Source organism: Carcharhinus amblyrhynchos, chromosome 35, assembly GCF_965287045.1.
Source record: "Carcharhinus amblyrhynchos chromosome 35, sCarAmb.v2.hapA, whole genome shotgun sequence".
Taxonomy (NCBI): domain Eukaryota; kingdom Metazoa; phylum Chordata; class Chondrichthyes; order Carcharhiniformes; family Carcharhinidae; genus Carcharhinus; species Carcharhinus amblyrhynchos.
This window is the reverse complement of record NC_137358.1, coordinates 737,976-762,864: the sequence shown is the minus strand read 5'-3', so window position 1 is coordinate 762,864 and position 24,889 is coordinate 737,976. Positions and strand designations below refer to the sequence as shown.

Below are 24,889 nucleotides of genomic sequence, written 5' to 3'. Positions count from 1 at the left end.
AAACCTCCTCTGCACTCCCTCCAAGGCCAAAATATCCTTGCGTAAGTGCGGCGCCCAAAACTGCACACAGTACTCCAGCTGCAGCCTCACCAATGCCCTATACAGCTGCAGCAAGACCTCCCTACTTTTATATTCAATCCCCCTCACTATAAAGGCCAGCATCCCATTCGCCTTCCTGACCACCTGCTGCACCTGCAGGCTGGGTTTTTCCGACTCATGCACAAGGACCCACAAGTACGTGGATGCTGGATATGCCACCTTTTATATATCGTGTATATGAGGACTGTTGTGGCTGAAGATGCTGTATGCGAGCATTCTCTATTCAACGATTATGGTAGTTTTAGTTTGTGTTGTGTTTTGAATACTAGAAAAATGCAGTGTTAAGAATGATCCAGAATTTCTCCAAAGACATTTCCTGCCATTTTTCTCCTCTTATTGGAAGAACTCTTTACAAGTTAAAATCATGAAATATTTACTTCCCAAAATGTTAATTACAATGTCCAAAATTTTAATTAAAAAAACTGTTCAAAAAATTCCACTTTTCCAGAATTGCCATTACTTTGAAAAATAACTTCCCTCCCTGATTTTAAATGATATTGAAGCCATGATACTGGCATTCACTTAAACATTTATATTCTCCACTCACAAACATTACCCACAGCAAGCAGGCATCTGGACGATATCTACATACTCAATCGTTCAATATGTGTTATCAGTCTGGTGAGAATCTGCCCACAGTGGTTTAGATTTCACTCAGAATTAGTGACCACAAAAACCAGTTCGCAAATGGATCAAATACAGAAGCAGGCACAATTATAATGCAATGACATCACTTGGGGTCAGCAGCGCAGAAGCTGCTTTATCCTGACAGAGGAAACAGGAAGGAGATGCACCTGGACATAAACAAGCACTGGTCTTCTGGGAAACACCTCCACATCTCACTCACCCCCCCCCCCCCAAATGTAGGTCCCAAAACTTCTTTCACATTTGCTTCTCAACACATTTCACACCAAGTAGCTGCAATTGGTTCTTCACAAATCACCACTGATTCTTGAAACATCCCACTTAGATTTATTTTAAAAATTGGATTAGTCATTATTCAATTCCTTGTTAACAGCATCCAAACTATCCAAAAAACCCACTAGGCCAGAATATTTACCGGCAAGTCTTTGGAAGAGTTATGGAATCATTCAGGTTCAGATCAAACAGTGCTGGCTTTAGATATAATACACAACCTTCTGGGAAATCAAGCTGTACAGAAGAGTTTGGCTACTTTTGAACATAGCTTAATAATTAACATGCATAGGAATTGGTGTCTATTTAAGTTTATTTAAACAAATACAAATAGGGAATGCCTAATGGTATGTAAGGTGATCTGGAGAATTAATGTAAGACCCTGTGTCCTAGTCAATATGCTGTGGAGTTGCCGGCATTGGGCTGGGGTAGGCACAGTAAGAAGTCCAAGAGATTTATTTGGTAGCACAAACTTTCAGAGCACTAGCCCTTCATCAGGTGAGAACACACTCACCTGATGAAGGGGCAGTGCTCCGAAAGCTCATCCTAGTAAATACCAAGCAAAGTAAATCACAACTCAAAAACCTAATGTCATAACTTGATTAAATTTGACTTGATCCAAGACAAACCAACTCCTTGGCATAGACAACTGTAAAAGAGTCAGCTTCAACATAACAAGAAAGTTGGGGGGGTGGGGGGTGAGACAGTGGCCTGGTGGTAATGACATTAAACAGATCATGCTCTGGGGCATGCGTCAAATCCCACTTTGGCAGGTGGTGAAATTTAAATTCAATTAATACAGTCTGGAATTGAAGCTAGTCTAAGTAATGGTGACTGAGGTCCCTTTGAGAAAATCTCCACACAGTGGGTCTGCTATTCTAGGGTTGTTCAAGATATTTAAGATTAAATTTAGTGATCATGTGATGTAGTGGTAACTCTGCTCTGGGGGACATAGTTCAAATCCCATCATGCCAACATAACAGTAATGCAGCACAAAATCCCACATCTGTCAAAATCAATCTGTCTCTCCCACTCATTCCCCACAGCCCTGAACATTAGTTCAATTCAAGTATTTATCCTTTTTAAAGTTACTATTTAATCTGCCTCCACTGCCCTTTCAGGCAATGTGTTCCAAATTATAACAACTTTGTGGAAAGAAACGTTTGCATGCTATTTCTGGTTCTTTTGCCAAATACCTTAATCAGTGTTCTCTGGTTAGTAACACAGCAACCTGTTGGACTTTAACCTGGTGTTGTGAGACTGCTTACTGTGCTACCCCAGCCCAACATCGGCATCTCCACATCATAGTAACACAGCAGACACTGAAAGATTCTCCTTACTATCAGAACCATTCATGATTTTAAATGCCTCTTTCAAATATCCCTTTAACCTTCCCTGCTCAGAGGGGAACAATCGCAGTTTCTCCAGTCTTTTCACGTAACTGAATCTTTCATCCCTGGCACCATTCTAGTAAATCCCCTTTGCATCCTCCCAAAGTAATGGCACCTAGAATTGGTTACGATACTCCAACTGGGTGGAACCAGTTATATCTTTGTTTAGCAAGATTTCTTTGCACTTCATTTAGATTCTACTTATAAATCCACTGATACCATCTGCCTTTTTAAATAGCCTATTGAATTTGTCCTCCAACTTCAAGGATTTGTGTATGTGCATCCCGAGGTCTCACTCATCCTTTAACATTGCACTACTTAATTTATATTGCCACTCTTCATTCTTCCTACCAAAATGAGTCACTTCACACTTCTCCTGTGCTAAACATTATCTTCCATGTATCCCCACAATTTCAGCGGTCTCTGTCCTCAGGAGGTCTGTTGTTATCCTCCTACCTGTTCACTGCATTTATAAGAAATGTCTAAGCTGCGAACTTTGAAATTATACCGTTTACACAAGCCCAGGTCAAGAATATAAAAATTGGTTCCAACATCAACCCATGCATATACTTTTCTACAGTCTGGAAAATAACTGTTCACCATTACATTATGTTTTCAGTCCCTTTGCCAATTTGGAATTCATGCAGCCACTGCTTCCTTCATTCTGTGACCTTTAAACAAGTCCACTGTATGAAACTTTGCCAAAAGTTTGCCAAGTGTTTCTTCTTGCAGGCACCTTTCTAAAAGAATATGAAGCTTCCCGCAGTTTGGATAACTGGTCCAAAGATTTTTCTTTTAGTGGGTAGGATTTCTGTTTACAATCAGCAGCCATAATGTAGATAGACCAACTAGAGGTGAGGCTATACTGGATTTGGTGCTGGGAAATGAGCCAGACCAGGTGTTAGACTTGGAAGTTGGTGTGCATTTTGGTGATAGTGACCACAATTCGGTTACGTTCACCTTAGTGATGGAAAGGGATAGGCATGAACCTCGGGACAGTAGTTTTAGCTGGAGGAAGGGTAATTATGAGGCTATTAGGAGAGAATTAGGAAGCATAGGTTGGACTAGGAGACTACAGGGGCTGGGAACGTCCGAAATGTGGAGTTTATTCAAGGAGCAGCTACTGTGAGTCCTTGATATGTATGTCCCTGTCAGGCAAGGAGGAAATGGTCGAGCAAGGGAACTGTGGTGCACTAAAAAAGTTGATTCGCTGGTTAAAAGGAAAAAGGAGGCTTATGTCAGGAAGAGACTTGAGGGCTCAGGTAGTGCACTGGAAAGCTTTAGATTGGCTAGGAGGGAGTTAAAGAGTGAGTTAAGAAGAGCTAAAAGAGGACACGAGAAGACTTTGGCTGATAGGATTAAGGAGAATCCTAATGCGTTCTATAGATATGTTAAGAACAGAAGATTGGTTAGGGCAAGATTAGGGCCAGTTAGAGACAGCAGTGGGAAGTTATGTGTGGAACCGGAAGAGATTGGAGAGGCATTGAACCAATATTTCTCTTCGGTATTCACGCAGGGAGACATAAATGTAGCTGTGGAGAACACTGGGTTACAGGGTTGTAAACTGGATAGTATTGCAGTTGATAAGGAGGATGTGCTAGATATTCTTGAGGGTTTGAAAACAGATAAGTCCCCTGGGCCGGACGGGATTTACCCTAGGATTCTCTGGGAGGCAAGAGAGGCGATTGCAGAGCCTCTGGCTCTGATCTTCAGGTCGTCGTTGGTCACAGGTATAGTGCCAGAAGATTGGAGGATAGCGAATGTTGTCCCATTGTTTAAGAAGGGCAACAGAGACTTCCCCGGGAATTATAGACCGGTGAGTCTTACTTCTGTTGTGGGCAAAGTTTTAGAAAAAATTATTAGGGATAGGATTTATAGTTATTTAGAGAGTAATGAATTGATTGGAGATAGTCAGCACGGTTTTGTGAAGGGTAGGTCGTGCCTTACTAACCTTATTGAGTTTTTTGAGAAAGTGACCAAAGAGGTGGATGGGGTAAGGCAGTTGACGTGGTGTATATGGACTTTAGTAAGGCGTTTGATAAGGTTCCCCATGGAAGGCTTCTGCAGAAAATGCAGATGTATGGGACTGAGGGTGATTTAGTTAATTGGATCAGGAATTGGCTAGCAGATAGGAGACAGAGGGTGGTGGTTGATGCTAAGTATTCGTCATAGAGTTCGGTTACAAGTGGTGTGCCTCAGGGATCTGTTTTGGGGCCACTGCTGTTTGTAATTTTTATAAATGATCTGGATGAGGGTATAGTTGGGTGGATCAGTAAATTTGCTGATGACACCAAAGTCGAAGGAGTGGTAGATAGTGAAGAGGGGTGTCATAGTTTACAGAGAGACTTGGACAAGTTGCAGAGCTGGGCCGAGAGGTGGCAGATGGAGTTTAATGCGGAAAAGTGTGAGGTAATTCACTTTGGCAGGAATAACAGATGTGTAGAGTATAGGGCTAACGGTAGGACTCTGAATAGTGTTGATGAACAGAGGGATCTAGGTGTATGTGTACACAGATCCCTGAAAGTTGGGAATCAAGTAGATAAGGTTGTTAGGAAGGCATACGGTGTCTTGGCGTTTATTGGTAGGGGGATTGAATTTAGGACCCGCAGCGTCATGTTGCAACTGTACAAAACTCTGGTGCGTCTGCACTTGGAGTATTGTGTGCAGTTCTGGTCCCCACATTATAGGAAGGATGTGGAGGCATTGGAGAGGGTGCAGAGGAGGTTTACCAGGATGTTGCCTGGTACGGAGGGAAGGTCCTATGAGGAGAGACTGAGGGATTTGAGGTTGTTTTCGTTAGAAAGAAGGCGGCTAAGAGGGGACCTTATTGAAACATACAAGATGATTAGAGGTTTAGATAGGGTGGACAGTGATAGCCTTTTTCCTTTTTAGTAGTTGCTATCAGATTCCCCACAAAATTAAGAGAAAAAATTGAAAGTTGCCAAAAATTTAATGTACATACAAGAACAGATGAGAGCATGCACTGATTGTTGGAAAGCTCAAGTCTCACTCCTGAAATTGGTCTGCCACCAAATGCAGTGGTCTTAGCTTGCAGACTGGCATTCATGTCACGTCATAATTCCAGTAGGTTGAATGTAACACACTTGCCTGCATCCCACACGCCATTAATGATTCATTTTAAGTACCAGAGCTGTAGACTTTCCTACATTAATTGCCACACGTACACAGGTTAAGTTCCGCTTGATCGATGATTAGCAACAACACCACCATCCAGATTAGCAAAGAACACCAGAAACTTGTGTGCTGGACATTGCAAAGACTCAGTTTACAAGAAGAATACAGGACGCGTTGAACGTTTATTAACATTTCCAGCTTCCAAATAGTAAACTGCAACTAAAACTGAATATCCAAGCAGCAGGAAAAATCAACCCCTCCTCTTTATTTCACAAGCCAAGATTCATGAAGATATAAATTGTAAATGTTAAAGATTAACAGCTGTAAATCTAAAAGACTAAGGATTGCATAAATGAGCTCCATTCCATTGTGGAGAATATCAGCTCAAAGTTTGATAGCAGTTTTTCTTTGACCAATTATTCCAGTGTTACACTAATCGGCCTGAACACAATCAGCCTCACTAATAACTACCTCTCACTAAGACCTCCAAGCCAGTGAGAATAACAAATAACGTAATCTAAATTTTCAATTTGAATACTGAAACATCTTTTGTAAAAACACCAAGTGTTTTCATTTTTCCTTTCAATTAGCTCTATAATCAGGATTTGAAGTATACTTGTGATATGACCAAACCCATTCCTCTCCCTGGCAACAACCTGAGATCAAGTCAGCCTCTTTGCAAACCTGGTGTCCTTATTTGATCCGAGTTGAACTTCCAACTCTACATTTATGTCTTCAAACTCAGCCGTGATATTCCCCACAACTGAACAACCTGCTGCCACTTCCCAGTTTCACACAGAATGCTCCTTTGATTATGGCATAGTGGTCAGCCCTGCTGCCTCACAGCACCAGAGACCCAGGTTCAATTCCAGCCCTGGGTTACTGTCTGTGCGGAGTTTGCATGTTCCCCCGATACCTTTGTGGGTTTTCTCAGGGTGATTTGGTTTCCTCCCACAGTCTAAAGATGTGTAGATTAAATGGATTAGCCATGGTAAACACACAAGGTTGTGAGGAGGACCTGGGTGGTACGCTCTTTCAGAGTGTTGGTGCAGGCTGAATGGTCTTTTTGCACTGTAGAGATTTTATTGTTCTACCGTTGCAGGGAGCAATCATATCTGATACATTCAGGCTAGCAAGACTTACACCGACGAAAAGTAAATTTAGGGGAAATATTGGGAGGTATTCTTTGCTTAGAGTGCTAATCTGGGTAAGGTGGCAAGGATGAAAACCACGGCAGTATAGGAATGTGTAGAACCTGTGGTAGGGGTTTTCAGGGTATGCTGCATTGTCAAGAACGTGGCCTTTCCTTGTAGCTTCACTGATGAGATTCAAACTCTGTTTGTGAAGACTTCCTTGTTAAATTCACATTCAAATGAACATTCTCATTCAGATAATTTACAAGCACAACTCTGCAAACGCTTTGCATCAATATGCCATTACTTATGTTCCCCTTGGGGCTATTGTGTTTCCAAGCTACCTTGCTGAAATCTAGAGAAAATCCTGCAATTATTAAATTACCTCATGTGTATTATGTTTAAGAGCCAATTTATGTGAAATGTAGACTCAAAGTTCAGGAAATTAATTGTTAATGCTCCATATAAGTGAGATCTACTTCACCCCCCCAAAACAAAATTGTTTAAAATGAAATCCTATTTGGCAGCGAGAATGAAAATGTTGGGTGGTTCTAAGGTTAGGATTTATGACAAGATTATGAAGTTTAACTATTAAGTAATTTTACAGAGCCGTGTGCTGTGAAGACTCAAGTGTGCCCCAAAAATAGATTCAAAATTATTCAAAATTCATGTAATTAAACTAAAACTAACCTTCATCTTCACCTCTGTGGTTGGCATCTCCAAGATCTAACAAATCTTGGGCCTCCCACGCAGGCAGCAGCTGGTTTAGATTTTTTATGCTAGTCAGGCCCATGTGCATGACCAACAGGACTTGGAGCTGAAGACAAAGGTCCCCCCATGCATTCTCACAAAAAGTAAAAACTCAAAAAGGGTACAAAAAAATCCTGTGAGAAGCAAGAGGTTAAATAAAAACACATGAGGGATCAGGGAGAAGCTAAAAACAAAGTTCCCAATAAGGGAAGAAGACAGAGAAAATAAGTGTACCTCAAAATCTTTTTTTACTATAGAGGTGTACCATGACACACAAAAGATTGAAACCACTGGCCTAGACTAAAGGGAACATGGTCCAGTTAAGGAAAAGTTCATTTACCTGCTGAGAAAACAAAAATTTAAAAGATATTAATCATTTTGTGCAATTCTGTTTTAGAATTCCCCTCAGTAACTTAGCAATTTCTGTTTGTTTTGAAGAGATGAATGCTTTGGAGTTCGCTTCATAAATTGGCTTATATTTGCATCACAACACTCCTGGGTTTAATCCATTTCAGATCATGGCAGATAAAGCTTGTTTCATTGCTGCTTATCAAGTTTAGAATGGATAAAGCTGCTTTAGCTGGGATTGCGCAAATCAGATCAGTAACCAGCTTTCTGACTTAATACAACTGCTTCCTGGCATATGTGCCCTTCTTTAGCCAATAAATCTTGAATCTGCAATGGTAGTTATTGAGTAAGCAAAGCAAGGGGCGGGGGGGCGGGGGCAGGTTGTCAAGCTGGCTGGGAGTGCTGGGGATCAGAGGGAGTATGAGTATCCTTACAGGAACAAAAGAGTGCAGAAATAAACATGCCATTTAACTGGCTGGCTACAGCACAGTGCCTAGAGTTGGCATTAGTCCAGTGACAATAGGAATATGACTTTCTTAAACAGAGAGTGCATCAGTCCTCCTTAAACCGCTCAGTGCGCTTCAACGTCCACCTTTTTATGGAATGCTTGCCAATGCCGTCAGCATATTGTGAACAAGGTACAGTAAGCAACATTTCCTTGTGCAAACCAACGTTTTGGAAATCACCACAATAAAAGCAAAATGCTGTGGATGCTGGAAATCTTAATTTAACTCTCTCTCTCTCTGTCCACAGCACCTTCTATCTTATTTCTTGGAAATCTCACTGTTATTTCAGTTGTTAGTGTAGTCCAGAGGTTTCTGGAGTGCTCATAAGTAGGGTGGATGTTTTTTTTTGCTCTCCAGGTTCTGCTTCTCATTTCTCAAACAATTTGACTTCCTACTGTGTGATACTATTTTGCATTTTTTTATTTGAAAATACTTACTGGAGATTGGAGTTGTGTTACATTTATTTGAAAACTTTCTTCAAACTTTTACATCAATATTTCATCCTTATTCTCTCATATACAGTAACATTTTATTCCTGTTGGCAACCTGACAATTGTAACATTTTCAATATTTAGATTGCATTTTCTTTAAAAAAACTGTACAATAAATTAAACATATAAATAACCCCTTACATTTAAATGGCCAGCAAAACCAGTGAGTGAAAAGAAATCTTCAGTTTGACAAAGGGAACTTTAATTCAGTCCTCTTCCCAGCTCCACTTCCACTCAACCTATTGATCCAGTCAATGATTGACAGTAATTTACTTGTCCTGGAAATCAGGTGTTCCTAGGTGCACTCTATGCCAACAGTGCATACAATGCAAGATATCTGTATTTGGAAGAATTACATCATATGGAGGAGCTCTCAAAGCTAAACATGCTCTTCTACTGACTGGAACAGCATATCTACTAGGCATTTGCTTGCCACTGCAATGTCACATGCGAAAAGATGCACAGAACTCAGCGCCATTAGTGAGATTCTATTTATTCCAACATTATCTCCAAATAGAATCTGAACGACCTTTAAAATAATTCTGAAACATACTTCATGGATGTTCAGATTCACAATGATGGATCGATCTTTCTCATTGCTATGAATCATTGAGCTTTAGAGCAATCTTTACAGTGTGTGTTGGTGTTTGTTGCAAAGAACAATTTTACAATTCAATAGGTATGAGAGCAGTGATTTGATCTCTCAAGAGATCAAGCTTATAATCTTGCCAGCTATAGCCCTAAATCAATTCCAAGTTGTACACTGGCAGTATTTGCATTTTTAACCTGACAGGGATGAAACTTTTCATTTTTATTTTTGGAGTTGCACTGCCACCTTGTCATGGAGCGAGTGTAGCAGTTTGATGTTTTCTCCATCTCTGCCTGAATACAAACAGTAGAGCATTCAAACATCAGCGATGAGTTCAATCCTGTCCACAGCTTAGATCTACAAGTGCACCTCTTTTTTATAATTTATTTATTAGTGTCACAAGTCAGACTTCCATGAACACTGCAGTGGAGTTACAGTGAAAATCCCCCAGTCACCACACTCTGGCACCTATTCGGGTACAGTGAGGGAGAATTTAGCATGGCCAACGCATCTAACCAGTACATGTTGCGGACTGTGGGAGGAAACCAGAGCACCCGGAGGAAACCCATGCAGACACGGGGAGAACATGCAGACTCCACATAGACAGTGGCCCAAGCCAGGAATTGAACCCTGATCCCTGATGCTGTGAGGTAGCAGTATTAACCACTGTGCCACCATGCCACTCTATTAGCTGGGGTGTTGGACAACAATTAGGAGTAGGAACATTACATAGTTCCTTCTTACCTCAAGAGGCACTGAGCCCTTTGCAATGTTCCCATCTGCTGCCTTAATTGCTGTTAGCTAAATCATTAGCAGGTCTTTAACTCACAGGTTAAGGGGAGGCGGTGACATAGTGGCACAGTCACTAGACTAGTATTCCACAGACTCTGTACAGTGCTCTGATGTCCCAGGTCCAAATCCAACCATGACAAATTCAATAGAAATCTGGAATTTAAAAAAGTCTAAAGATGCCCATGAAACCATTGCTGACTGTGGTAAAAACCTATCCAGTTCACTAATGCCCCTTAAGGAAAGAAATGTTCTGTCTTTACCTAGTCTAGCCTACATGTGAATCCAGAATCATTGCAATATGGTTGATTATTAAATGCCCAAGGGCAATAAATGGTGATCCAGTGATGACCACATCCCACGTACAAATAAGAAAAACCATTAAACAAAGTGAACTAAATCAGCCCATTGCAGAGAAATCCAGCACGATGTTGAGTGGAACAGCCAGGATAAAATGCAGTTAAAAACATACATCCAAACTTCAGCATTTAGACATAGAAGATAGGAGCAGGAGGAGACCATTCAGCCCTTCGAGCCTGCTCTGCCATTCATTACGATATGGCCAATCATCCAGTTCAACAGCCTGATCCTGCTCTTTCCCCATAACCTTTGATCCCATTCGCCCCAAGTGCTATACTCAGCTGCCTCTTAAATATATTCATTGTAGCTCCAAGTTTTTTTGTATGTACATATATATGGGGGTGGCAACTTTGAATGTATACCAGGGAAGATGTTTTCCAATTGCAAGAATTTCGGTCAGGTATAATATAACTTTCACCTGAAATGTGAAAAACAGCCAGCAATGTTATCAGCCCTAAAGCTCTGGAAATCTTCACAAAATCTCAACACCTCTCCCTTCCTTTAAAAATCTCCCTCTCTAACCCTGCTTTAATTACAGCTCCTAATATTTCCTTTGGCTTGGTGTCTTTTCTTGGTCTGATTATATTTTGTGGGTACTTCCCTACACTAAATGCATTATATAAATGCACAGCCTGCATTTGCAAACTTGATTTGTCTGCAGCATGTTGAATTCCATATACTAGGTTGAAGTACTGGTGGGTTAAGATGCATCACGTTATCATTGGGAGACATTTCAAGGGATGAACTAAAAACTTCACACAAGAAGTTCCTTTGCCTACACTGTCAGTTTGACTCAAATGGTTACACTCACCGCTGAGTCAAGAGGTCAATATATACCCCCACTCTGGAAGCTGATCACACTACATAGACTAGTAGTGCAATATGTAGTGCAACCCATTCAATTCGGAGCCTGTTCCACCATTCAAGATGACCACTGTTAGCTTAATTTACCCCCTGGTTCCCTCACACCTTTACCGAATAAATATCAATGAACCTGTGTCAGAGCCGCCATCATTTAATTACATATAATTAAACTAGAGCTAAATCAGTGGCTCTGATATTAAAAATGACACAGCACTTTTTTTATTCATTCCTTGGATGGGAGGGTCACTGGCAAGGTCAGCATTTACTGCTCTTCTCTAATTGCCCTCAAAATGGTGGTGGTGAGCCATCTTCTCGAACCACTGTAGTCCGTGTGCTGTAGGTACACCCACGGTGCTGTCGGGGAGGGAGTTCCAGGATTTTGACCCAGCAACAATGAAGGAACAGCGATACAGTTCCAAATCGGCAGCTGATGGTGATCTCAGGTAGCTGCTGCCCTTGTCCTTCTAGGCAGTAGAGGTCACAGGTTTGAGAGCTGCAGCCGAAGGACCCTTGACAGTTGCTACAGTGCATCTTCCAAATGGTGCACACTGCTGCCAGTGGTGAAGGGAGTGAATGTTTGTGAAAGGGATGCCAAAGAAGCTTTGAAACAAAGAAGGCTGCTTTGTCCTGGATGATGTTGAGTTTCCTTAGTGCTGTGGCGTTGCATTCATCCAGGCAGGTGGAAAGTATTCCATCACACTCCTGACTTGAGCCTTGTAGTTGGTGGCCAGGTTCTGGGAAGTCAGGACATGAGTTACTCTTCACAGAAAATAATGCCATTGAATGTCAAGGGGCGATGCTGAGATGGTCAAGGTCTGGTACTTGTATGGTGTTGGTATTGCTCGCCACTTATCAGCCCAAACCTGAATTTGGGCTGCATTTGGACATGGACTGCTTCAGTATCCAAGTTGTGAATGGTGCATTCATCCATGAACGTTCTGACATTCTGAGGGAAAGTCATTGATGAAGCATCTGAAGATAGTTGGGCCTAGGTCGTTACCCTGAAGAACTCCTGCAGTGATATCCCAAGGTACCCAACAACCACAACCATCCTCTTGAGTATGACTCCATCAGTAAAGAATTTTTCCCCACTCCCACTGACTTTGCAGGGCTTTTGTTGGGGCTCCTTGATGCCACACTCGATCAAATGCTGCCTTGATGTTGAGGGCAGTCACTCTCACCACACGTGAAGCCCTAGAAAGTTCCTCTGTATCTTGGCCAACATCCTTCCCTCAACCACTCTGATTCAAAATGCATTGACTAGCCATCTTTCTCCTTGATGCTTTCTAGGTCTTGTGATACACAAAAGGCTGCTCACATGTACCTCCAACAGTGAGTAAGTGCGCAATGCCCAACATGCTTTATATCATTGAGATTCAATAAAGGGACAGATAAATTTAAACCTTCCTTCAAATGATCATCATCTCTCAGCTTTTGATTCCTACATTAGTCAACTGTTAACATAACTACATTATGTCAGCAGCTATAGGATTATCATAAATATTCCACAAGTTCTAGTTTCCATGTTAATTCTCATTATCCAATCACCTGCCTTGCACATTTACCATTCCAGTCAGCACATATACTAATTCTCAATAAGTTTCTTTTAAAAATATTTCACACCAAATCATATTCAAATCACTAGTATGTTCTACAGAACACTGACTCTTCCCTCCATCTGAGGGAGACCATTAAAAAAGACTCACCTATGTGATTTATGATTGAGACATCTTACACAAAAGAAGAACTCAGATTCTCTCCAACAATCCAAAGAAACAGTGCTCTTATTTTTAACCATCATCTGCCACAGGAGATGGGGTGGGGGGGAAGAATTGTAAAGATGCAGCAGAAAGAGTCAGCTTTGATCACTTTTTGTGATTAAATCCCACTGACAGGCTTCTTATAACTTCCAATATGCATCAAGGGAAAATGTATTGATTGTAAGTAAAACAAGTCTGACACACAACTTCAACCCTGGGAAAACTGTATTTCTCCAACACTGGCTTTTAACAAACCCCCTACTGTCTTAACAAAACCATTATAACCACCTGGGCCTGAAGTTCTGATATACCCTGCTTAAACCCTTCCATTTCCACACAGCCTCCTGTTTGATGACCTTCCTTCAAAAGTAGCTCTTTGACCATAGCTTTTAGCAAGTCCTCCCAATATCTGAATCTTTTGCTCAACATTGATTGCGTCTAAAGTTTTTCTATGTTAAATATCCTACATTAACGCAAGTTGTTTTTGTTCGATATACACAATGTATTGTTTCCAAGGCATCTGGTTTTACTGCAATAAGATACCCCTAGGGTTAACAAAACAATAACTGACTCCTCAAAAGGCACATCAAATCCCTCCCCCCCCAACAACCCCCACTGCATGCTGTCCATATTCATACCTAATGCAATCTAAAGAAATGACATGATCCAACAACTGGAGTAACATGGATATCATCATTTGGACCATGTATGTGAATAACTTGCCTATAAGAATTGTCTGGTGGGGCATTAGAAAAAAGCTGTAAATCCTACAGTCCCATTTGGCAACATTGCAATATTTGAATTTTCCCAGCTGATTGGTACTGGGTTTTAAATAGTGCTTTCCTGCCTGCCTAAGGGAATTTCTCAGTTTCAACGAAGGTCACGTTTAGCAGAGAAATACATCAATGAATTCATTTTAAAATGGCTCCAGAATAAAAACTGGAGTCTCATTAAATGAAATGGAAGAAAATAAAACTGAGGGGTACAGTGAGGGGCACAGTGAGGGGCAACAGCCAGATAATGGGGAGGGGGGGGGGGCGAGGGGAGGTGGGGGCCCGAGGGCAGCTGCGTGTGTTGGGGTTGGTTATGGCGGGGTTATGGCAAGTATTTAGGGAGTTACTTGCAGGGAGAAGGGTCTGTGTGGGGTTTTATAGGTTAGCGTTAATGGGCAGTGTATGTGCGGGTTTTAGGATGTCTATTCGGGAGGAGTTTGGTCGTATGTGGGACAGGTTATAGGTTTTTTTGTGGGGGGAAATGGGGTGTTTTTGTTGTGGATTATTTGGGTTGGAGTGGATGTTGGGGATGTTATGGAGATTGTTTTGGAGGTGTGTGTTGGGTTATAGGGGTGTGGATTATTTAGGGGTGTGCAGGTTATCAGGGAATGTTTTTGGGGGGTTATTTGTGTGTGGGGGGGGTGTTGTGTTATGAGGGGGTTATCTGTATGTATGGGGGGGTGTTGGGTTATGGAGGGCTATTTTTGGGGGGTTATTTTGGGGAGGGTGTTGGGTTACGGGGAGTTATTTTGGGGAGGGTGTTGGGTTACGGGGGGTTATTTTGGGGAGGGTGTTGGGTTACGGGGGGTTATTTTGGAGGGGGTGTTGGGTTACGGGGGGTTATTTTGGAGGGGGTGTTGGGTTACGGGGGGTTATTTTGGAGGGAGTGTTGGGTTACGGGGGGTTATTTTGGAGGGGGTGTTGGGTTACGGGGGGGGTTATTTTGGAGGGGGTGTTGGGTTACGGGGGGTTATTTTGGAGGGGGTGTTGGGTTACGGGGGGTTATTTTGGAGGGGGTGTTGGGTTACGGGGGGGTTATTTTGGGGTGTTTGGGTTGTCACGGGGGCATTTCGGGGGCACTGTTACAGGGGCACTGTTACGGGGGCGTTTTGGGGGAGCACTGTTACGGGGGCATTTCGGGGGCACTGTTTCGGGGGCACTTCGGGGGCACTGTTACGGGGGCATTTCGGGGGCACTGTTACGGGGGCATTTCGGGGGCACTGTTACGGGGGCATTTCGGGGGCACTGTTACAGGGGCATTTCGGGGGCACTGTTACAGGGGCATTTCGGGGGCACTGTTACAGGGGCATTTCGGGGGCACTGTTACGGGGGCATTTCGGGGGCACTGTTACGGGGGCATTTCGGGGGCACTGTTACGGGGGCATTTCGGGGGCACTGTTACGGGGGCATTTCGGGGGCACTGTTACGGGGGCATTTCGGGGGCACTGTTACGGGGGCATTTCGGGGGCACTGTTACGGGGGCATTTCGGGGGCACTGTTACGGGGGCACTTTGGGGGAGAACTGTTACGGGGGCATTTTGGGGGAGCACTGTTACGGGGGCATTTCGGGGGCACTGTTACGGGGGCATTGTTACGGGGGCATTGTTACGGGGGCATTTCGGGGGCACTGTTACGGGGGCATTTCAGAGGCACTGTTACAGGGGCATTTCGGGGGCACTGTTATGGGGGTATTTGGGGGGCAGTGTTATGGAGGTATTTGGGGAGTGTTATGGAATATTTGTGGAGTGTTATGGGAGGGTGTTATGGGGTATTTGGGGGGGTTATTAGGAGGTTTTTGTGAGGGTATTTGGGGGGTGCCATGCCCCCTCCTCTCTCTGTCTGTCGCTTACCTGTCCGGCGGCCTCGCTGCTCATGCCATTCTCCCCCGGGTTCAGGCTGCCTTCCAGCCGCTGTCTCTTCGCCTCAGCGGCTGCAGAATCTCCCGGCTCGTCCCGCTTCAGCCCCCGCAGCATCCGCTCGGAGCCGGGGCCAGGGCCAGGGCCAGGGCCGAAGCCGCTGCCGGCCACCGCCTCCGCCGCCATGGTGCCGGCTGCTGAGGGGAGAGGGACCCGGGCAGGCGGCGGGAATGGGGCCGAGGGAAGCGGCTGCAAACTGTCCGGGGAACGGGAACGGGACCCGGAGCGGCCGAGCCCGACACAACCCGCCAGCAGCGGCGGAGCAGCGGCGCCAAAATCACCTCAGCGGCGCAGCGGGGAAGAGGCGGAAAATGGCCCGGATCGCCCGCCCGCGCGCACGCGACACTCTCACTGCGCGTGCCCGCCAGCCGCGCGCGGCAACCCCACTGCGCGTGCCCGCCAGCCGCGCGCGGCACAACCGCTGCGCGTGCCCGCCAGCCGCGCGCGGCACCACCGCTGTGCACGCGCCCGAGAGCCTCTCACTCGGGAATGTTTGAGTTCGGGATCACTCGGGAATGTTCGGGATCACTCGGGAGGGTTTGGGTTCTGGATCATTCGGGATCACTCGGATTGTTTACAAACACCGGGATAAATTGCCCGGAATTTGGCCGCCGCCGCTGAACATTTCGGGGAATAACTCCGGATATAAACCCCGCCCCCCTCCCCGGAGCGGCGGAAATCCCGGCGGATCCGCTAACGCCCAAACTCCCGCTCCACCACGCACTCCTAGCGCCGCTGCGCCCCCTGCGGTCGCGGCGGGAAGAGCAGGAGCGCAGGGCGGGGGAGAGGCGGAGACACTCAGGGCAGTGATGGGCACACAGCACTCCCATTCAAACCTGCCCCAGCTTGTGATTCACATACCGACATCCATTCCCATTTAACACTGTAAATTTAAATAGTTTATCAATTTTCTTCCTACCAAATATACAAGTTCATATTTTCCCACCTTATGTCCCATTTGTCAAATTTTTGCCCACTCTCAATAGACTCATTAACTCCTTTTGTCATATTTGCCTTCCTAGCCCCCTCATTAGCTAATTTAGCAGTCGTACATTCAGTCCCTTCATCCAAGACTTTGTTATAAATAATTAATACCCCAGCAGTGGGGTATCAATTCATACCCCACTGGCTCTTTGAAAGAACTATCCAATTAAGCCCAGCCCACCCTTCCATCAAAGCCATACAGTTCTTTCTGAGATCAAATCCAATTAATCCCATCCTTTCTTGTGATTGTTGTAGTTACTTTTGTTCACTGGTTTGTTTTTGCATATTCCAAATAATAGGTTTAAAGTGCTTCATCATAGAATCCTTACAGTGTAGGAGGCAGCCATTTGGCCCATCGAATCTGTACTGACTACAATCCCACCCAGTCCCCATCCCCACAACCCCATGCATTTACCCTAGCTAGTTCCCCTGACACTAAGGGGCAATTTAGCATGGCCAATCCACCTAATCCACACATCTTTGGAGCACCCAGAGGAAACCCACACAGACACAGGGAGAACATGCAAACTCCACACAGAAAGTGACCTGAGCCAGGGATCAAACCCAAGTCCCTGGCACTGAGGCAGCAGTGCTAACCTGTGCCACCATACTGTCGTTTCCAATACAGTAATAACTTTTGGGACTAATTCCAGATTTTGTTTTTTTTTAAATTGAATTTTATTCCTTTGCAGTTTTGCTGTTTTATATTTTGTCTGTCATTGTTGGGACTGATAGATTCAATTGAAGTTTGGTGATATGAATCCACAAATATCACTAGACAAAATGACGATCTCACAGACCCCGGATTCCATCACAGAAAGAAGGACAGTGCAGAACTGTTTGGGAATGTAAGAGGTAGTGGAACGCAAGACAATATAACTTTACAATACTATCAGAATGTACTTTTGTAAAATGTTACATTTTACATTGAGACAAGATATGGAATGACAGAGTAGGTGCCCTGAATGAGCTCCAGATGGAGCAGATAGTTACAGGTTGCTTTACAACAACTACTTACATTTGTACAGCACCTTTAAATGTAATAAAACATCCCAAGGTGTTTCACTGGAGCCTAAAGCAAAATTTGTCACTCAGCCACATAAGGAGATCATAGAATCATAGACTCCCTACAGGGCAGGAGTCCATTCTGCCAGAGTCTGCAACAACTCTCCAAACAGCACCTTACCCAGGCCCACACCCCTAGCCAGTGCACTTTATTTATTGTCACACGCAGACTTAATACTGCAATGAAGTTAGTGTGAAAATCTTCTATACTTTAATATAGCCAATCCACCTGATCTACACATTTTTGGACACTAAGGGGCAATTTAGCATGGTCAATCCTTCAAACTCGTACATCTTTGGAGTGTGGGAGGAAACCCACACAGACTCGGAGAGAACATGCAGACTCCACACAGACAGATATGGAGGAAAATGGTCAAAAGTTTGGCCAGAGGTAGATTTTGAAGGAGGAATAAGCTGGAGTGGTGTAGGGAGGGAATTTCCAAGCTTTGGAGCAAAGCAGTTGAAGGCACTGCCACCAATGGTGATGTTCAAGAAGACAGAATTAGAGGAGCTCAGAAATGTGAGAGCGACAGAGCTGGGAAATCAGAGAAATAGGGTGTGACCGTGGGGTGACTTAAAGAAGGATCAGAACTTTTAAGTTTATAGATTGCTCAACTGGGAGTCAATGGAGGTCAGTGAGCGCTTGGTGAGAATGAGGACACAGACAGCAGTGTTCTGGATGATTTCACCTTTATGGGTGGAATGTGGGAAGCCAGCCGGTAATCTGTGAGAAGATTCAAGTCAGCTTTCCCTCAATGCATGGCAAATCTGCAGACAGGAGCAGCCATGTCCTAGAGGGAGAATGTCAGGACAGGAAATCTCTGAGCACTGGTACGAGGCAACATCAGGAGACAGGCAGCCTTCAGCCACCCATCACTTCTGCAGTCTGTGTAAACGCAACTGCTTCATTCTCAGATATACTGGTCACAGTTAAAGGAAAGGTGAAAATTTCTGTTGACCATCCTGTGGGAAAGATGACAAATAAAAATGGCTCCAAGTCCTTCCCTTCACTGTGTGGGGATCCCTGCCAGAAAGTGCACAGGAATGAGTGTTGATAAAGGACGGAATTGAATCTTAGCTGTGATACACAACGTAAACTGAATATCTCCAACGCAAAAGGGAAACTTGTGCATGATGTGGTCAGAATGCTTGTGAAGAGGAGAGAGATGGCTCAGGGAAAAATATCCAATCTTTCAGAATGTTTGTGTTTTGCAGTCAATACTCTCAATCAGCAAGATCAATCACGGTGAGAACATTTATTTTTTTTTAATCTTGAACAATAAAATATTCAACAGTTAGACCTCACCTCCAGCAAATGCAGATTAAAATGGCTTCTGTAACACCCTTTCATCTGTGATGTGAGCCGTGATGGTCTCAGTCACCCTCCACATAGGAAATCAGTCACAGAGCTGGGAAAATCTCCCTGGATCCCAGTGACTGAGGGCCCCACCTTCCACTCACCACTTCCCTTCATCTCTCTCAACTCAGTAATCCCGTCCTCCTTTCTTCCAGTCTTTGCCTCTTCTTTCCTCCCTCCTCCTCTTCTCTCCAACCCCCCTGCATTACCTCTTTCCCCTCCCTATATCACTGGTCTGTTCACAGTAGAGTGAGTGGGCTGTCAGCAGCACTGGTTAGAAAGGAGGAAGTTGAAGAACTTGCAGCTTTAGTTGATAGCTATACATCTACAGCCTCATTCACCACCTGCACCTCAAACACATCAAACTGTGACAGGTAGTCCTCAGTCAAGGTGGAATCTGTGCATCTGTCTCGAAGTCCTCGGCTTCGCGGTCTCAAGATGGAGGTGATGCGTGCCCGCAGGCGACTCTCACGCTTCCTGCTGGCCCGCAGCTCCTTGCTGACCTTCTCAAAGGCTTCCTTCAGTGCTTCAGCCTTCATCTTCCAGACCAGCGGGCAGCCTACAGTGTAACTGTGCTCAACAGGAATGTAGGCCCCAGGCTTAGGAGGCGGGCTGGGGATGCGAGCCATGTACAAAGCAAAGGGGATGGGGCCCCTGTCGTTATCCTGCTCCATTTGACAGTCAGCTGAGTGTTCAGCCAGGATGACAGGCTGAGACGGTGAAACGTCCTTCGAAGTTTCGCCTGTATTTACACCTCCCTCAAACTCCGCGGGCTGTGAGTTCACTTCAATGAGATAAATAACAGAAGGTGGCGTGGTCTCTGGATCAGGCTGGTTTGTGGAGAGCAGCATATCAGACGATGATGGTTCGTACAAGCAGACACTTTCGCTCACTTTCCCCTGAGGATCAGAGTAACCCAGGACAAAAGCAGCACCATCTAGAGATACGCCCGTCCCTGAGCTAGTGTCAGGGTTGCTGAGATCAGCAGCTGGTAGAGCTCCGCAATCAAGGAGGCTGTTAGACAGACAGAAAGGGAGATTAGCTGAAGGTAGACAAAGGGAGCAGTTACCCACGGTTTCTCCCCCTGTTCTCGAACACCCTGGCTTTGTTCCTTTTCACTGCCTCACTCAGGGATATTCTCCAATGCTGGGCTGACAATCACTGTCCACTGGATTTTTAGCCGACCATGAGTCAGATGGCTTGCATCTCCTTTCTCCAATCCAGTGGCTGTGGAGACTGTTGCCCTCACAGGAAACAGTTATCTCAGCATCAACCAGCTGGTCCTTATGACCCAGCAGCCGCTGCCTTTCCCATTGAGTCAGTGGGTAGAGCAATAACAGAAGTGCCTCAGTTAAGATGCTAATTTTGAGTTAAGAAAGCCAAACACTTTCCCGCCAACACAAACTCAGAGAAAAGTGCAGTTAAAGTAAACATCAGCAGAGATTTCTCACCATTTGCTGGAGCACGCAACTCCCATTGTCTTTTCCCTGTTTGCATCACTCTGTGCCATCTTACCCTGGGGAAACGGCTGGAATATTGTGGGGACAGCATCATCTCGCAAACGGTGATAACCACTGCGGGAAAAACACAAGGTAATGAGTGAATCTTGTCCACACACACACCCAAAAATTAAACAGAGCTGGCAAACTGGGGGCTTTCGACAGTCCCCCAGGCTGTGCCCCCAAGGGGCACTGGCGGGATAGGGAGTTCACAGCAGACTGGGGGGGGCAGGGCTCGGAGAGGCTGTGAATTACCTCAGTCCCACAAGCTCGAAGCACTGTTTCTCAAAATGTTTTGAACAGAAGTAGATGAACTGTGAGGGTGGATTCCAGGGAACTGTCCCATCAGGATTCTTCCGACAACAATTCAACAACCAGATCTCACGCTGGTATCTCCCCTTCTTTGGTAACCTGAACAAAAAACAAGGGAATGAAAACAGGTTGCAGCTGCAACAAAGCAGAACTGAATTCACGCACAGCACCCTGCAAATGTGGGGCATGTTAGCTTGCTTTTAGTTCATGGGATTGTTCAGCTCTCTGCTGGAAAGTGGGTCTGACCCATAGTGCCACGGATAGGGCAAGGGGGCAGGTCTCTAAGCCACCCTGTGCTGTCAGCACCAATCTTACCCACACCAGCCAAGCGAGCCTTCCCAAGCAGCCAGAGTTGCTGTGGCAACACACACTGCCATAAATACTCAATAAACTACAAACAGTTATGAATTTAGCCCAGTCCATTATGCAAACCAGTCTCCTAGCCATTGACTCTGTCTACACTCAGCAAGTTGGACTAAAACCTGGTGTTGTCAGACTTTTTACTACACTCAGCAATGCAGCCAGCAGAATTAAGGACCCCACACACCCCGGACATTCTCTCTTCCACCTTCTTCCTTCAGGAAAAAGATACAAAAGTCTGAGGTCACGTACCAACCGACTCAAGAACAGCTTCTTCCCTGCTGCTGTCAGACTTTTGACTGGACCTACCTCACATTAAGTTGATCCTTCTCTACACCCTCGCTATGACTGTAACACTACATTCTGCACTCTGTCATTTCCTTCTCAATGAACAGTATGTTTTGTCTGTATAGTGTGCAAGGAACAATACTTTTCACTGTATATTAATACATGTGACAATAATAAATAAATTAGCATATTTTTGTATTCTGGTGCACGAATAGTAATGGCGGAGGCTCAGCTTTTCAGCAGGGGCAGGAATCACCCACAATTACAGCCTGCCATTGGTGTGTGCAAGAAGCACGTAGGCTGATACTCAACTCGCTCAAGAGGGCAGTTATCCGGAGTTGGGGGGGGGTGGGGGGAGGGAGGGGGGTGGGGGGGGGAGGGGCAATATGCCTCATCCAGGTGCCGGTTGGTGGGAGGGGGTTATGATCACTGACCTGTGAAACGTGACTCCATTGATTCTCGAATCCTTTGTGTCCCTTGATCTGCAGCCTTCAGCTGAGCAGTGTCGTGGCATCGTTCCAACGCCCTAAGGCTGTAGAGGATGCATTGCCCTTTTCAGACATCATTTCTCTCATTCTGCCAATCATCCCCCCATCACTACTGTTCACTGCCATCATCTGTGACCAGCTAAAGTATCACAGCTGACATCGCCAAGATTCCCCCCCACCCTGCACACTTATCCCATCTCCCGCAACCCTCCCCTCCCCTTCTTTCACCCCGCGCCCTCACTCTTCTCTCCCACTATCTTCCCCACTTTCTCTACTCCGTCCCCCCTTTCCATACTTGAACCTCTCTTCCCACTCCCCAGCCCACTTCTCCACACCTTCCTCTCCACCCCCCCTCTCTCACCACTTTTCTCCACCTCCCTCCACGCCCCCTCCTTTGTCTCTTCCCTTCCCCATTCCCACCATTCAGCCTCCACTTTCTCCCTTTTCCTGGGCACCTCCTCCCACCCTTCCCCCCACCTGCTCTCCTTCGTCTTCCCACGCCTCACAACCGTGCCCATCACCTTTCCCCCTCACAGGCCCCCTTCTCTGAGCCCTCTCCCCGCCAGACTCCCTCCTTCCCTTACCCTAACTCCCCCCACAAACTCCCTCCTACCTCTCCTCCCGACTCCCTAGCCACCCCTCCCCACAGATTCCCTGCCCACCCCTTCCCCCAGATTCCCCTCCCACCCTCTCCATTCACACTTCCCACCCACCCATCATCCCACCCCTTCCCCCCAGACTCCTCGCCCGCCACCCACCCTTCTCCCCCACACGCCCCAACTACCCACCCCTCCCCCACCACACTTCCCGACCACCACCCCTCTCCCCCCATACTCCCTGACCACCCACCCTTTTCCCCACACTCGACCATCCACCCCTCTCCCCTCAACCACCCCTCTCTCTCCTAGACAGCCCAAGTACCCACCCCTCTCCCCCCACACTCCCCAACCACTCGCCCCTCTCCCCAGACTCCCCGACCACCGTAGAACTACTACAGCTCTAACTGTAACACTACATTCGACACTCTCATTTCCTTCTCTATGAACGGTATGCTCTGTCCGTAGAAACAACATTTTTCACTGAATACTGACGCGTGACAATAATAAATCAAATCACCCAAGACTCCCACCCAACCCCTCCCAACTCCCCCTCCACCACCCCAGACATCCCTCCCCCTTTCTCTGACCCCCCCACACCTGTCCCTTCTCTGACACCCACAACCCCTTTCTCTAAACCCCGTCCCTTCTTCTGTATCCCCCACCCCCACTCTTGACACCCCCAACCCACCCCACCTTCTCTGACCCCCGTACACTCTCCATCTTCTCTGACTCAGTCCCCACTCACCCCTTCTTCTGACGCCCTACACATTCCCCCTTTTCTCTGACAGCACCCCCTCTCTTCTCTGATGACACCTCTCACCTTCCCCCCACCTCCCTCTTCTCTGACCACCCCCACACCCTTCTGCTCTGACCACACCCCACTCACCCCCCACCCCTCTCTTCTCTGAACCCACCCACCTCTTCTCTAACTCACCCGCCACCTCTTCTGACAACAGCACGCATTTCCCCCCTCTTCTCTGAGCCCCCACACTCCCCTTTCCTACCCCCTCACCCACCCTTCTTCTCCAACCGCTCCAAACCCCCCTTCTCTGACCCATCCCATGTCCCTTCTTTTCTGACCCCTCCAATCCCCCCATCTTCTCTGACCCCCCATCCCCCCTCTTCTCTGACCCCCCAACACCCCTCTTCTCTGACCACCCCCATCCCCCCTCTTCTCTGACCACCCCCATCCCCCCTCTTCTCTGACCACCCCCATCCCCCCTCTTCTCTGACCACCCCCATCCCCCCTCTTCTCTGACCACCCCCATCCCCCTCTTCTCTGACCACCCCCATCCCCCCTCTTCTCTGACCACCCCCATCCCCCCTCTTCTCTGACCACCCCCATCCCCCCTCTTCTCTGACCCCCCAACCCCCTTCTCTTCTGATCCCCTCACTCTCCCGCTTTTTGACCCTTTCCCTGACACCCCCACCCTTCTTCTTCTCTGATCTCCCCGACCCCGCTTTCCCTGACACAACCTCAGACCCCCCCTTCCCCTGACCACCCAGACCTCCCTGCCCCTGACCCCCCCAGGCACCCCACCTTCCTCCAACCCCTCCCCAGACACCCCACCTTCCTCCAGGCCCCTCCCCAGACACCCCACCTTCCTCCAGACCCCTCCCCAGACACCCCACCTTCCTCCAGACCCCTCCCCAGACACCCCACCTTTCTCTAGACCCCTCCCTAGACACCCCACCTTCCTCCAGACCCCTCCCCAGACACCCCACCTTCCAGACCCCTCCCCAGACACCCCACCTTCCTCCAGGCCCCTCCCCAGACACCCCACCTTCCTCCAGATCCCTCCCCAGACACCCCACCTTCCTCCAGACCCCTCCCCAGACACCCCACCTTCCTCCAGATCCCTCCCCAGACACCCCACCTTCCTCCAGATCTCCCCCCAAGACACCCCACCTTCCTCCAGACCCCCCCCCAAGACACCCCACCTTCCTCCAGACCCCCCACCTTTCCCTAGAACCCACCTTTCCCTCAAACCACTCTTTCTCCTGAGCCCGTCCAGATCCTCATTCCCCAGATCTCCCCGGCACCCCCTTTCTCCTGACCCCCCCCCATACCCACCTTTCTCCTGACCCCCCATACATCCCCTTTACTCTGACCTCCCC

General features: G+C 46.5%; 2 protein-coding genes across 4 annotated transcripts in view; both read right to left on the bottom strand.

Annotated features, from left to right (window-relative positions):
* The window catches only part of LOC145361613 (RNA binding protein fox-1 homolog 2-like), a 282,466-nt gene extending 266,321 nt beyond the window's left edge, over window positions 1-16,145 (bottom strand). The window contains exon 1 of one of the 2 annotated variants that reach the window (XM_080217472.1): window positions 15,754-16,145. In XM_080217472.1, the coding sequence (XP_080073598.1) occupies window positions 15,754-15,945 (192 nt within the window). In that variant the 5' untranslated portion in view covers window positions 15,946-16,145. The remainder of the gene's footprint in view (window positions 1-15,753) is intronic. The other variant, XM_080217473.1, reaches the window with a different exon arrangement.
* A 2,964-nt stretch (window positions 16,146-19,109) lies between these two features.
* Window positions 19,110-22,323, bottom strand: thap7 (THAP domain containing 7). 2 transcript variants are annotated; one of them, XM_080217478.1, is made up of 4 exons: window positions 22,119-22,323; window positions 20,980-21,135; window positions 20,677-20,799; window positions 19,110-20,239 (listed from the first exon to the last, which is right to left on the bottom strand). In XM_080217478.1, the coding sequence occupies exons 1-4, from the start codon at window positions 22,196-22,198 to the stop codon at window positions 19,543-19,545; spliced, it is 1,056 nt and encodes a 351-aa protein (XP_080073604.1). In that variant the 5' UTR covers window positions 22,199-22,323; the 3' UTR covers window positions 19,110-19,542. The 2 variants fall into 2 exon arrangements, with proteins under 2 accessions (XP_080073604.1, XP_080073605.1); XM_080217479.1 differs by lacking the exon at window positions 20,980-21,135.
* Between the last annotated feature and the right edge of the window lie 2,566 nt (window positions 22,324-24,889).